Raw genomic sequence first — 14,209 nt, 5'->3', positions numbered from 1 at the left:
CTGATGATGACACAGCAAAAGTTGGGAGTAGATGATTCATTGAAGCTAAGTGAGTAGTGAGTAGTGTGCGGTGGCATCACCAAACAGTCTGATCGATTAAAAATAATGCATGAAAGCTAAGTGAGTATTGACCCCGCTGAAATCACTTCATGAATCTACAAAGGAGAAATAGATGCACACTCATTCGGAATATATACTAATAAAAATGCTGTAAGGCTTCATCCCACTCGAAAAATTTCAATGCCACATAGATGACCCATAATTTTATTATGCTTAACAAGTATAATCAAAATTCAGTATATCAACTAAATGTAATTTTAGGAATCTCAAGTCTTCAATTTTCACTATCCATCTCCTCAGCAATATAATTATTAAGTTTGGGTGAGAATTAGTATAGATGACTATGAAATACTCATTATCACAGGTTATTCATAACCACATCTGGTGCAGGTTATTCACAACCACATCTGGTGCTACAATTTTGATTAGGAAATGCTTGTCGTAACTGTACCAACTTAAACCAACATTCTCTACTCTTTCACCTATCTAAGAGAATCCAACATAAAGTTACTGGTAATAAGAGAATCCTGCATCAACCACAACATGAACTAAGAAGCATCCAGTCTACACCTCTCTAAATCAAAGTATCATTATCACAAGCATAACTGTTTATTCGACTTTGTGCATGAAATAATTGTTGCATCTGTACCAAAACCAGACGCACATTCTCTACAAATTGCCTTCCTCAAAATCTTACCAGGCACAAGGTGGATCACCAGGTTCCCAACTATTACCAGTGGTATATTAAAAACCTATCTGAAAAGTTGACAGTCATCTGCTAGCTTAAACATACACCTAGTAAAATCGATGGCATGCTTCCGCCCTAACACCAGATTTTTGAACCAACATACTGTAAAGAGTTGATCATGACCAGCAACACAAATTGGACTTTAAATTACTTTCGCAGACAACTAACTACACAAGAAATTACTAAACCCCACAAACCCCTTCTTCAAGATATAGCCTTCATAAGAAATTTAAACAAGAACATTTTACTCTTCCCAACACCCAAAAAGAAAAGAAAGAAAAAATGATTAGACTGTCTGATCATGTATGCATCCCCAAATGACGACTTAGTACATAAATTACTCACATGAAACAGAATGCTCTTAGCTCAAAGTTTTGCAACAAAAACATCATTAAATTTGCACTTGACTTTCATTTTGTTATATCAAATGCTGCACATCATCACTCTGTAAACCTCATAATCGTAAACAAACGTACCAGTAAAGAAACATCATTTAGGAACTAACAATTGTATCACAGATGGCAAGGGATGGTGATTCTATAAAATATTTTGGGGTGTGTGTGTGTGTGAATTAACAGTGTCAGCACTAAAATTGGGTGAGAGTAATTAGCAACTTGGCTAGATTCATGATGGTTATATGGGTATTGATACGAAATTCAACTGCTAATTTATCATCAGTATCCTAGATAGAAAGACTAAGTGACCCTACACCAGCAACTTACTCTTCCTACTGCTAAATGTCTAACCTTCACAAGCTTGTTCAACTTTTGCAGCTTTGCCTATATAAATCAAGTCTGGAATAGCTAAATAAGTCTAACCTTCACAAGCTTCTTCCTTCACGATGTTCATATTTAAATATCCAACTTCTTTCCACATAAGCTTGCCAATCAAACAAAGAAAAATATATAAAAAGGAGATGAAGTCACCAGGCCATCATGAAGTCACAGTATGGTATAATATAATGCTCAGAAGGATGGTATAATATACAAAAAGGAAAGTCAGAGAATCACGATATGTAACTGACAAATTCATGTCACCAGTTACTTCTTGGCTTGTGGTTTCCTCGAATTTTTCCAATGCTTTCTCCTAGGGCCCATGAAGGAAGAAATTGGATGTCAAAGCATAACAGTAGAGGAGGAAAAGAAGCAGCTCCAGATACGACTTGTAGTGAATAAAAACTATGAGTAAGTTACAACTTACAACATTCCTAGTCAGCAGAACTTACTTAAACAGGATTTCTGGCCGGAGTAAAAGCAAGTTTCCAATTGGGCCTATTCCTCAAAGACTAGTTCCCCCTCTATGACTTCAACCCTCTCGGGAGGGAGGACACCTAATACGTGTTTTTCCCTTTCCATTCATCAATGCGCGATACGAATGAAAAACAAGGACATAGCCAAATGGGCTTCTTGGATTTCTGCACTTTCACCTAAGTTCCCTTTTCCATCAGCAACCCTCAAAAAAAAAAAATGTAAGCAGAGGAGTTGCTTGAATGCAAAGTAAATAACTAAATATATGATTTCAACATAAGCCAACTGGAGTATATGCTTTCTCCTTTATAACCAAGAAATGGAACCATTAAAATATTAAATTAGAACTGTTTGCCATCCTTCACAACAAAAACAGTAAATTGTACCCTCAACAAAAAGAGGAACCAAGGAGTAACCAAAAAATATTTTCTACTCAACGTCAAAATCAATACTTGATGCATCAGGAGATAATAGGAACCATATTAACAAAGTTGGAAACAGAAGATTCCATGATAAGAAACGAATAAGATTAATTCAGAAGATTCCATGGTAAAGAAACAAATAAAATTAATTGGCCAAGTTAGATGGACAATTGGCTAAACTAGCCAGTTAAACCTCCTTTTAAAACTTGACTGTCTAGCATTTTCATCTAATATTTACTCCTCAATCTCTGTTCATCAAACTTTAGGGTAATGTATATGATCATCTAACTCGTTTGCAGAGAAGTAATTATGATTTCAATCAGCGATTTACCTTATTCAGCTTTGTCAAAGACCTCTTATCGGTGCTTTAGGCCTTCTTTGTCTGCTTGCCAAAGACGGCTGAACAACTCTGCTTAAACCCCTAATAGGTGGGGGAGAGGCATGGTAAATAACTATGTATTATTATTATTCTGAAGATGATGGTAAATATTTCCTCTCAGAAAAGGTAAATATTAATTCTTTTTACCGCTTTGTCATTTTTCTTGAGCTTGTACGCTTGAGCCACTTAAAAGGAGTTCTTGAACGTGCCACAGATGCTGTCTACAGAACTACAGGAGAAAACCAGAGTCAACAACTCAAGAATTACCATGGTAGTCAGGTAATTGAAGATGTATTTCCATACATATATGATTGTCCATATAAAGATTGAGAATCATCACCATAAGAATTAATCTGAATACCATGGTAGAAAACATGTCTAATACTCATGCATACTGTTATGAAGCTGGATGCTTCATTGGGCTGTCAACTTGTGTGGGGTGAAATTATAAGGAAATCCACTATGAGAAAAAATATTAGCCTAGGATCTAGCTTGTTTTACATGTAAATCTCTTCAAATTATCTTTTACATGCCTTCAAAGGTGAGGTAAATAGGAAAACAACTCACCATCCTTTTATTTGCTCTTGCCATTCAGAACTTGAAAAGAAAATGACAACTTAATTTAAAAAAAAAAAAAAAAAACACAGAATATACCTGTGGAGTTTGGGCTTTCACATCATCAGGGTTAAAAGCTCAAATTAATGATAGAACAAAAGATATCAACCTAAAGTTCTTGTAGAAATTAGATGCTCATTTGATACTCCAAGTTGGGAAAACTACATTTAAATCAGTAAATTAAGAGCTCATGAATGTGACCACATGTCATAGCCTACTTCAACAAATTCAGTTCAGAGTGAAGACAGAAATGGCTAGTACAAGACTATCCACCATTCCTTTACATAACTGATTTCTTAGAAATCCAACACAGGATATATTCTAGAATCTAAAATATAAAGAGTAAACAGTAAAGGTTTAACCGGTCCCATCATCGTCGTTCATCAATTTGTCCAAGGAACAAAATGCAAATATAAAGCCATCAACACACACCTACATGTGTGAACACAGACACACAAGCACACTTACTATTTTTGTATATTATGCAGATTAGTATCACAAGGGCTTTTCCTTCTCTCTCTCTCTTTGCTGTTGCTGCTGAATTAAATCACATTTTTAAGATCATTGATTTTGTGCATATAGATTTCCAGTCAACTCTCTCTAATGTTCTTTCTGTTAATATTATTTAAGGTAGTTTATCACCAAGTCTGTTGAGAATATATACATCCCACATGGGAGTGGGATGTATATATTCTCAACAAAGTCCCTCTGGGATATACCACTTATATGAAGGTTTTCTTTGATGGACAGGGTAAATACCAAAAACATTCTAGTCAGAGCATACCTAGACTATCAAAATCATTTCTATGATTAACTAAAACAATGTGAAAGTCAGCCTGTAGATAGTTAAATGCTATAACTCAATGACAAATTAGTTGCTACAGGAGTGGCAGGACATTCTTTAATCTATAAATATGCTCATAGCTACCTTAAGGTCACACAATATTGCAGATAATTCCACAGTTCAGTGGTGGAGGTTCTGATCTATCTTGCAAATGTGATGCCAGTTTCAAATCTGAATATGTACCTAGATTGTTGTCAATATGTTATAGTTGAATCATGTGCTAAAGCAAAGGAAAAAAAAACAAAAACAAAAACAAAACAAATGAGCTCTATAATATATTTTGGGAGAAAGTGCAGCAACTGTTCAGAGAATATATGAGAATTACAAAATGTGAAAGAATACATTACTAAATAGATTGAAACAATATTTATACAAATTCCCTAGACAATCCGGGTCAACTTACCATTTATGAGCTGCAACAACGTAAGAATATCCGGTAGAGAACTAAATATGCCCAATCAATTGCTACCGGGCATTCTAATCTGTAAATATGCAAATCATTACTGCAAGATCTCAGACGATGCAGATAACTCCAACTTGAGTACTGGAGGTTATCTGATATACACAAATTTGAAGTCAGCTTTTCATTTTGCAACCCCTGCTTCATGGATCTGTCTAAAAAGTAAAAAATAGGGGATCCGTTAAACCCCAGACCACCTGGGAACAAACCATGGGCCTGACAGTTTTTTCTTTTCTAAAGGAACCTCAAGCCTGACCGTAGTTGGTAATTCTGAATTTGCATCTATTACTATATCTGGGTTCAATACATTCCCTCTACCTTTGAGCTGTAAAATATTTGGGAGAAAGTGAAGCTAAAGTTCATAGAATTCTAAGAAGATATATCTAAACTTCACAAGAAAGATGTTCTTATCATTTGCCAGCTACCTAAACCTCTTACTTCTGAATCATGTTTGATTATAGATCAAAACACAAAAGTAATTACTAGCACAGGCACTACTCTCTCAGTTGCAGACATGAAATGACTATAATATCGAGTTTGTCCAATGTTCATGCCCAATTATTTATCTCCACTCTCTAATGTCAATTTACGATTTATGATCCACCAACAATGTAAACTTCAGCCTGTACAGCACTAAATACTGCAACTCAATAACCAAACAATCGATTCTGGGCATTCTAGTACGCTCATAATTGACCTGAAATTCATGCAATTTAGATAATTCCTCCTTGATTGATGGGAGTTCATCTCATAATTTACATAATAAAATTGGTATTGAATTTGCATGTATCACTATATTTTCTGCAAATATGTTAAAGAAAACATTAAAAACAAATTAATTAATAAATTTGAGCACTAGAATAGTTATCTACCTCTAGATCTCCCAGAGATTATCTCGAGAAAATTAGAACTGAACTACACATAGTAGATTTCTTATGATTTGCCAGCTGAGTAAACCTCTCAGTACAAAGAAACAAGGCTCAAGCATAAAAAAGATAAACAGACATGACCTGGCCTTAGAGATATGAGATATTCTTGAACAATGCCATCATTATAAATTCCTACATGTAAAGTTGTCACTGATATTTGACCTAATACGACGTTCAGTAATAACAGCAGAATGGGTTCACAACCTAACCCATGACTGGAACTATATAGAAAAGAGAACAAGAGACAGAAAATCTAAAAAATGATCAACAAACAAAAGAGAATAATAAATGGGTAACATCATAAATCTTGATTTGTCAGAGTTAATGAGGGACATGTTGGGCATGATTGGTGACCAGGGCAATATGCTCAACTGTTCAGCTTATTCAGTGCTCAGACTTTGAGACTCTCTTTCGAAAGTAAATACAATCAGAGAATCAGAACTACAGGTTCTCAACTCTAATAAGTTGCTTAACCATGATTACATTTGTATATTTTAACCTTGCAAACTTTTTCTTCCACAAGAAATTATTGTTTTTTGTCAAGATGATACTCAGTAGTTAAACATTATCATTCCTTATCAAATCAAAGAAAATGTGCAATACTGAAGAAAGCAATATACTCCAACACAAAAATCATTCTATAACAAGCACATAATAAGTAAGGAGTAATATATCTAATGGATAATTTTAGGGTCTGTTTTACTAGTATTAGTGCATATCTAGCACATGTTTTAAAAATAATAATAATTAACAACCAATTAGGTTGCCCGACTAACTTATCAGAGAATTCAATTTAGAACTGACCTAAATGCATTCTTCCAAACACAAGGTTCCAGTGGCTGGAAATATAATTATAAACAATCAGGTTGGCCTAGAGCATTCAGCTCCACCTGCAGTAGGTATAATGCATTCACCAGTTCTAATCATTCAAAATCAGTAAGGTTACAATGTGGATAAAGCTATTATGTTTTTAATCCATATTTAGAGATAAAAACATGTAGTTCTTTTATCTTCGTCTCTCTTATGTTTTTAATCCATATTTGGTAAGACAAGTATATAAAATATGCTCAAGGGGATGATGGGGTTAGTTTGGAATTTCAAAATTCAATGGATCACTTCCACAAAAGAACTAGTTTGGTAGATAATTAGATATTCATTTGCTTAGGATCGATTCCAAGCAGCCCAACAATTATGAGAAATGATCTGGTTACTGAAGGCATAAAAATCATGTATAACAGAAAAAGAACAAAAGAAAGTAAATAGATCAGAAATTTAAAGAGTGAGGTAAACTGTTACTTACAAATCAATAAATTTATACATCGGGGTGTACATTCAGATGGATGGACAGAGAGCTCATGGTAACTAATTCCACATTGGTTTGTCAAGGGCGTATATTTCCTTTCTCTCTCTCTAGCTATCAAGTATCAAATGGTTTACATCTCTGAGTTCTTCAAAAGTTTTAGGTAGAAGATTTTCTACCTCGCAAATTTTCCTTTTTCTGCTCAGGTGGACGAGGCCCTAAGAGTTTTAGATCAAAACTAGCTCCAGAAACCATTGAGGGTTGGACCAAAATATCATAAGCCTTTGCAGAGAGGTGAATGCCCTGGTTTTGAGCCCTCAAATATAACTCGTATGCAAGCCTTGGTTTACCTTCTTTAGCAAGAGCCTCGATCATCATTTCATAAGTAACATTGTTTGGAGGAATATTGTTAGCTTTCATCCGATCAAACCAGTCATATGCATCAGCACTGCTTGAATCATTTCGTGCACAGCCACTAATAATTGCATTGTATGTGACTACCGTTGGCTCAATCCCTGATGAAACCATCTCTTGAACAATGGTCTCCACCAAATTAAATTTTCCTTGTCCACTGAAAACTGAGGCCATGATTGTGTACGCATACAGGTTGGGTTTTACACCAACCTTGATCATATGTTCCCACACCTGGTGAGCCTCATCATAGAGTTTCCCCTTTTCAAGAGCACTGAGCAAGGCCCCATAAGAAAGGATTGTGGGTTTTTGACCTTGTTCTACCATTCTTCTAAAAATCTGGACAGCAGCAGAAGTTTCTGCAGCCTTAGAACAGGCAACTAGAACTGCATTCCATTCCTTACTTCTCGGTTGAAGACCTTTCTCTTCCATCTTGTTGAGCAACCTGACACCCCATCTCCAAATTCCCTTTTTTCTAGCAGCAGTCAGAAGAATATTAAAGTGAGATACTACCAATTCATATGACATGTTATTTGGCTTTGGCCCCTTGTCCAGCATATCCTCATAAATCTCCAAAGCTGCCCACCATTTCTTAGCCTTTCCCATCACCCAAATAACGTGATTACAGACGGATAGACTTATTTCAGAATGCCTTTCTCTTATCCTACTATACAATTCTTTTGCCACATTATAATGGTCTTCACGGGTACAGGCCCACAAAAGGCGCTCAAGCTCTGCCCGACCAAGTGGTACCCCAGCATTATCCATCTTTACTAGAAGTTTTAGCACACTGATACTTAAATTATCATCCACCACAAGCCACCGCCGCATCACTTGGTAGCAAACACGTTTTGTAAAGTTCTCGAGCTTTAGAAACTCATTTTCCCAGTCTTCTTCTGAAACTTTACATATATCACCATTACGATACTTTTCTCTGACCTCGACAAAGAACTCTAAGGCTCCGATTCCATCTTGCATTCTCTGATAAGCCAGCAATGCTGTAGAGTAGGTCACTGAAGATGGAATCAAGCCCTTCTTCTGAATATCCTCAAGAACATCAAGAGCCTTACTACTTAGTCCTTGTTCTACATAAATTGCCATTATAGTATTGTAAGTTATAACATTCGGTTCCACCCCTTCCTGCGTCATATCAGCCAAGACTTTATCCATTTCTCCAAACTGTTTAGACTGCTTCACTGCACCCAATAGACTATTAAAGATAAATAAGTTTGGGGTAATCATACCATTAGTTTCTTCCTTCCTCCTCTTAAGCCATTCAACAACAGCAAATGCGGAATCCATCAACTTGTCTCTTCCAAAACCCCTGATCATGGACGAAAATACTTGAAGGGGCAAATTACCCTTGTCCTTCAGAACCTCTTCCACATCATCTGCTGTTTTCGCAAACTGTAAGCTCGATGCCAGCACACGCACATCAACAATTTCACTCTCCTCAATTCCCTCCACAACAACATCCTTGCTCTCACATTCCCCTAACAACCCATGTTGCGATTTGTCTACACTAATCTCATTCCCAATAGCTTGTTCCTCCAAAGCCCACGCCGACACAAAAGAAGAGCCCTTATTGAGCTCACAATTGCCAGCAAGTCTAAGTTCAGAGTACCTAGAAACACTCCCACATCCAAAACCAAATTTGAAAACTGCACTAGTTGGACCATAGCAAACAGGAAAAGCAAGACCCCACATCTTTTTTCTTCTCCTTCTCCGAGTACTAAGTTTACAAGAACCCAACTGGGGGAGTATCCAGGTTTCAGCTCTAGATGGCAGGGTGATTAAAGCTTGCATCTTTCTTTGGTAAAGTTTACAACTTGGGGATTAGATAATTGGCAGTAAAGTTCTCATCTTTACAAAAAGAGTAAAGCTTTAAGTAGACCAGAAACAAGAGGAATGAGGCTATGGAGAAGATGGGTAGTGCATTCGTACCTGAAACTCCAGAATTGCAAAGCCAGCTGAGTTGAGTTGTGGTCTTGTTTCTCAGTGACGTTGTGGTTTTCTCCCAGCCATTCAATTCTAAGCACCAGCAGTTTCAAACTGAAGGCCTTTCGGTCGGGTCGGGCCGTCTGGCCATCGGACTACTCCGACCCGGGATCAGAATTGCAACACGTGTTCTTACATGGCAAAGGACTATCTCGGCTCGGCTACGCTCTGTGACTGGCTAATCCCTTTTCCTCTTTGATATTGACAATAAAAAAAAAAAAAAAGGAAAAAAAATTGAGATAAAAGAAGGCAGAATTATATAAATGGCTACTGAATTTTTACTCATTTGATATTTTAATCACTCACTTTTCAAAAATATCACTTTAATTACTTTTATTTTGGTCATTCCATCAATTTTGTCTGTTAAAACTCGTAGATATTTTGGTCAAAATGCTATTTATATTTTCTTTTTTCTGCTCTATATTTTTTCCATCAGTTTTGCACTTTTTTTTAATTTGGAGTTCATTAAATGGAAATCCAAATAAATGACAATTAGGATCCGATAAGTAATATATAAAACCACAATCTTGATCGAGCTTCGAACTCAATCATTGTCGTTTGTAAATAGAAACAAATAAAAAAAGTAAGAAGTGAATGAATAGATCTTGATAGCAAATAACAACATATTTGACAGCAATGACTAAATTGAATTGCATTGTTAAATTTGAATGAAAAAAGTGATATTTTGAAAAACCAGTGACCAAAATATCTAATGGGTTATAGTTTAGTGACTATTTATGTAATATGTAATATATTTAAAAGAATAGAGCTTATCAGCAAAAACAGATATTTTTAATGGAAATACCCTCTATATATTAAAATGAAAACTAAATTAATTAGACAGGAAAAACATATAAAAACCACAAAATAACAAACAAAAAAAAATTTAAAAAGACCCATAAAAGAGCGTAACATTCACTTCCTTTGAAAAGAGCGTAACATTCACATCCTCTAAAAAATAAAATTTAAAAAAAAAAAAACGACCAAAGTCCGAAACAGTTCTGAGACCAAAAGAAAAACAAACGACAGGTTCATTTCCCTAGTTATAATTGATTTGGGTCGCCTCTCTCTCAGTCTCAGTGCCTAGTACTCTATACTAGTAGCAGCAGTAGGGTTTTCCAAATAATGAATTATGTAAGTTTACCTTCATAACTTTTCATGTGATAAGTTTGTTTTTGCATGCTTTGTTAATTGTTCGTTCCTTGCATTGATTTACTTTAGTTATTTTCTTGCAGGGATCATCATCACCGATTCACCGTCATCCAATACCCATATGACTTCGACAACAGATGAGATCAAAGGAAAACTAATCAACAAATACAAGGCTTCCCCATTTTCAATAGATGCGAGAAAAAGGATTCGAGAAATCTTGCTCACTGTATGTAGAATATTGTAGTTAATTCAAACTAGAGAATAACCAACATGCTAACTAATTTAATTGTTACAATATTATAACCTAGATGGTTAGATCATTATTCAGGTGAAATTATTCTTGTTGAAATGTGAGGTTTAGATTGAAAACGTCTCGATATATAATTACGTACTGAATATGTTTGAATTTAACTAGTACATCTCCTTATCCTTGATTGTAACTCATCAAATTGCAGGAAAACCTTTCCACGAAATCAAACATGGGAAATAGTATTAGCTGGTGGAAGCAGCTGTGGACATTGACCTGATGAACTTCGCTCAACATGTCTAGAGATATTGGGTACTACTGGTTAAGGAGTGTATTAATTTTACATTCTAATAGCAGTGAGTGCTGGTTCCTTCTTTTATCATATTGGGACAAATAGTCAAGCAATTGTTTCAAGAGGAAAATGTGATGGTTTCATTTACGGCCTCATGATTTGCTTTTCCATTGGAGGCATACCCTTTGTTATCGAAGAATTAAAGGGATGTATGCATTACTAGATTCATATATCAAACTAATGGAACTGTATGTTATGTGTGCTGAATGTTTATGCCCTTAATTTGTTATCCCCACTCCATAAACCTAGGTGTTTAGGCGTGAAAGACTTGGTGGCCACTATGGGGAAGCTTTGTTTGTGCTCTCCAACTTCATTTCAGCACTGCCTTTCGTGGTTCTCATGGCTTTCTCTGCTGGAACAATAACATGGTGAAATTTCATACCGGGTTCTCTCATTACTTGTATTTTTATATGAATCTCTTGTGCTGCATTGTGGTCACAGAAGGCACCGCCTTGATTGTTGCAGCTCTGGTTCCAAACCTCTTGATGGGCATAGGATGTGCTGCTGCTCTCAGTGGTTTATCTTAAATCGAAAAATCTACTAAGATATACGTTTTATTAACTATGTGGTAAGCTAATGCATGTGATTAAGAATTCAAACATGTCCAATGTCTAATCCAATTTGGTACCTGTGCATATAGGTATTCATGATGATGCCTTCACTTCTTTTTCGAAGGGTCTTTTTTTTTTTTTTTTTGAAAGGTTTTCGAAGGGTCTTTGAGCTTCCAAAATTCTTTTTCTTTTGGCAATATCCAATGTCATACCTTAGTTATGCTGGATGGGCAATAGAGGTAAACGACTAAATCTTTCGTAAACTCGAGTACTATGATCTCCATTAATCAGCAATTTGTTTGGGGTGAATCCCTAAAGTTCCCAAAACAGGGTGAGAACCCAAGTTGAAGGGTGAGATCATCCTCCGAGAAATGTTTGGGGTAAATCCCTAAAGTTCCAAGTGGTGGAATTTGGCTGCTCTTGCCTGCCTCTTAGTTGGTCTGATACTCATGTTTTATGTGGCACTAGAATACAAGGAATTGGAAAGATCATTATTTTCCCGGAAACTCTATGCCAATAGAACCACCTTCCAAAACTATGTCAAGGGTATTAACATCTCTAAAGTTCCAAGTGGTGGAATTTGGCGCTAACAACTCACGTGAGCTGGTCTAACTCATTACCTCACGTGACGATTTTGTTCCTCATTATTTTTCCAGAAACTCTATGCCAACAATCACCTCACGATTACAAAGACCCTCACGATTCATACACTTATACCAGCTCCATCAGAATAGAGTCAATAGACTAAACAAAAGAATATGCAGCCCCGTGCTACCACTCTGTAATAAGCAAACATGAACAACATTCTAAGAATGCAGAGCAGCAATCTTGGCACTTGTTCTTCCCAAAGATGAATCCCTATTGAATTCTTATAGATCTCTTCACAGCTCTATGGCAGACAGCCACTCCGGAACAAAAAGCACCATTCATCATTATTATATTGTCCGCCTCTAAAATTTACTTTTTATTGTGTTCAGTAAGTAATCATTCAGTTTATAGATTACATATCATCCTACAGTTGTAACAACAGAAAATATATAAAATTACTAAGGGATCTGGTATTAACTTAAAACAGCATCCCAATTGCAAGAATTTGCAGCTTATTGGCAATAGTTACTCTTAAAAGAACAAAACAGAGGATAATCAGAAGAATCGAAGTGCACAAAGTTCAAGCACAACCATAGAGACCAAAACACTCGAGGCAAGAACCACATAGCTAGCAAACAGCAGAAGAAGAAAAACACATAAAAGGGCACATAACCCCATTCACAAAATCTAAGGACAAAAGAACACGTCTCATATGATTTCAGCCAAATGCAGAAGTTCAGATCTGAAAGCAATCCAGATAGGAAATGGGCCACTAATCTCACACTTGTTCTTTGCGGATGATTCTCTACTATTCCTAGAAGCTACCCAGCAAAATTGTAACAATATTCTGGATACTCTAGAGAAGTACTGCACAGCTACAGGTCAGGCTATAAATTTTGATAAGTCCAATATCTTTTTTAGCCCCAATACCCCAACAGACCTGAGAAGGCAACTGAGTGACTCCTTAGGTATCAAGGCAACTGATAATCCAGGGAAATATCTTGGTATGCCCACCATATGGGGACGCTCAAAGAAGGAGGCCTTGGGTTATGTGAAAGAAAGGATTTCAAAGAAGATTCAGGGGTGGAAAAATTGCAATCTTAACCAGGCAGGGAAAGAAGTGTTGATTAAAGCCGTGGCCTTTGCCGTTCCTACCTATCCGATGTCATGCTTCAAATTCCCGACAAACCTATGTAGTGAGATCAACTCTTCTATTGCCAATTTTTGGTGGGGAAGCTCGGAGGAGTCAAACAAAATGCATTGGAAGAACTGACAAGGAATGTGTAGTTCAAAGCTTTCAGGTGGAATGGGGTTCCGGGATGTGGAGAGTTTTAACATTGCTCTCTTAGCAAAACAATGTTGGAGATTAATCCAAAACCCTCACTCTTTAATCTTTATGGGCACAAGTTATCAAAGGCATCTACTTCCCAGAAGGGACTTTCATGACTGCAGTGAAAGGGGGAAAGGCGTCCTGGGCGTGGTCTAGCCTTTTAGAAGGTAGATAAATTATTGCCAATGGTGGAAGATGGCAAGTGATGAATGGAAAATCAATAAAGATATGGGCTGATGTTTGGTTGAGCTGCAATCCAGCAGGGCACCCAATCCCAGTGGATGCCCCTACGTATGCTGCAGATTTGATAGACGAGGACGTGCTTGGATGGGATATTAACTCCATAAACTCAATAGCCGATCTCCTGTCTCAAGAAGAAATACAAGAGATTAAGAGGATGCCGATTGGAGATCCTAATTCATATGTTTGGCCAAGTGAGAAGTCAGGGAGGTTTTCAGTTAAGTCTGGGTACCATTGGTATCATGAGCAAGTCCCTAAGCCAGTTTATCAGAAAGCCAACCCATCTCACACTATTGAGCCATTAGCATGGAGAATGCTAAATCAAAATTTTCTTGT

The 14,209-nt window shown here is 36.6% G+C and overlaps 2 protein-coding genes across 5 annotated transcripts in view; one reads left to right on the top strand and one right to left on the bottom strand.

Moving 5' to 3' along the window:
* Window positions 1–1,739: 1,739 nt before the first annotated feature.
* On the bottom strand, window positions 1,740–9,461 carry LOC133713603 (protein LOW PHOTOSYNTHETIC EFFICIENCY 1, chloroplastic-like). 4 transcript variants are annotated; one of them, XM_062139636.1, is made up of 4 exons: window positions 7,005–9,461; window positions 3,004–3,085; window positions 2,034–2,898; window positions 1,740–1,894 (listed from the first exon to the last, which is right to left on the bottom strand). In XM_062139636.1, exon 1 carries the CDS (start codon window positions 9,219–9,221, stop codon window positions 7,164–7,166), a length of 2,058 nt encoding a protein of 685 aa, XP_061995620.1. In that variant the 5' UTR covers window positions 9,222–9,461; the 3' UTR covers window positions 1,740–1,894; window positions 2,034–2,898; window positions 3,004–3,085; window positions 7,005–7,163. The 4 variants fall into 4 exon arrangements, with proteins under 4 accessions (XP_061995620.1, XP_061995619.1, XP_061995618.1 ...); XM_062139635.1 differs by having other exon boundaries at window positions 1,740–2,260; window positions 2,809–2,898; XM_062139634.1 differs by having other exon boundaries at window positions 1,740–2,898.
* A 1,024-nt stretch (window positions 9,462–10,485) lies between these two features.
* The window catches only part of LOC133718212 (uncharacterized), a 42,299-nt gene continuing 38,575 nt past the window's right edge, over window positions 10,486–14,209 (top strand). The window contains exon 1 of the mRNA XM_062145031.1: window positions 10,486–10,504. The gene's annotated coding sequence lies outside the window, so the exon portion shown is untranslated. The remainder of the gene's footprint in view (window positions 10,505–14,209) is intronic.

The sequence above is a fragment of the Rosa rugosa genome, chromosome 6 (genome assembly GCF_958449725.1).
Source record: "Rosa rugosa chromosome 6, drRosRugo1.1, whole genome shotgun sequence".
NCBI classification, from domain to species: domain Eukaryota; kingdom Viridiplantae; phylum Streptophyta; class Magnoliopsida; order Rosales; family Rosaceae; genus Rosa; species Rosa rugosa.
Note: the sequence above shows the minus strand (reverse complement) of the source record. Positions and strands in the feature narration are given on the sequence as shown.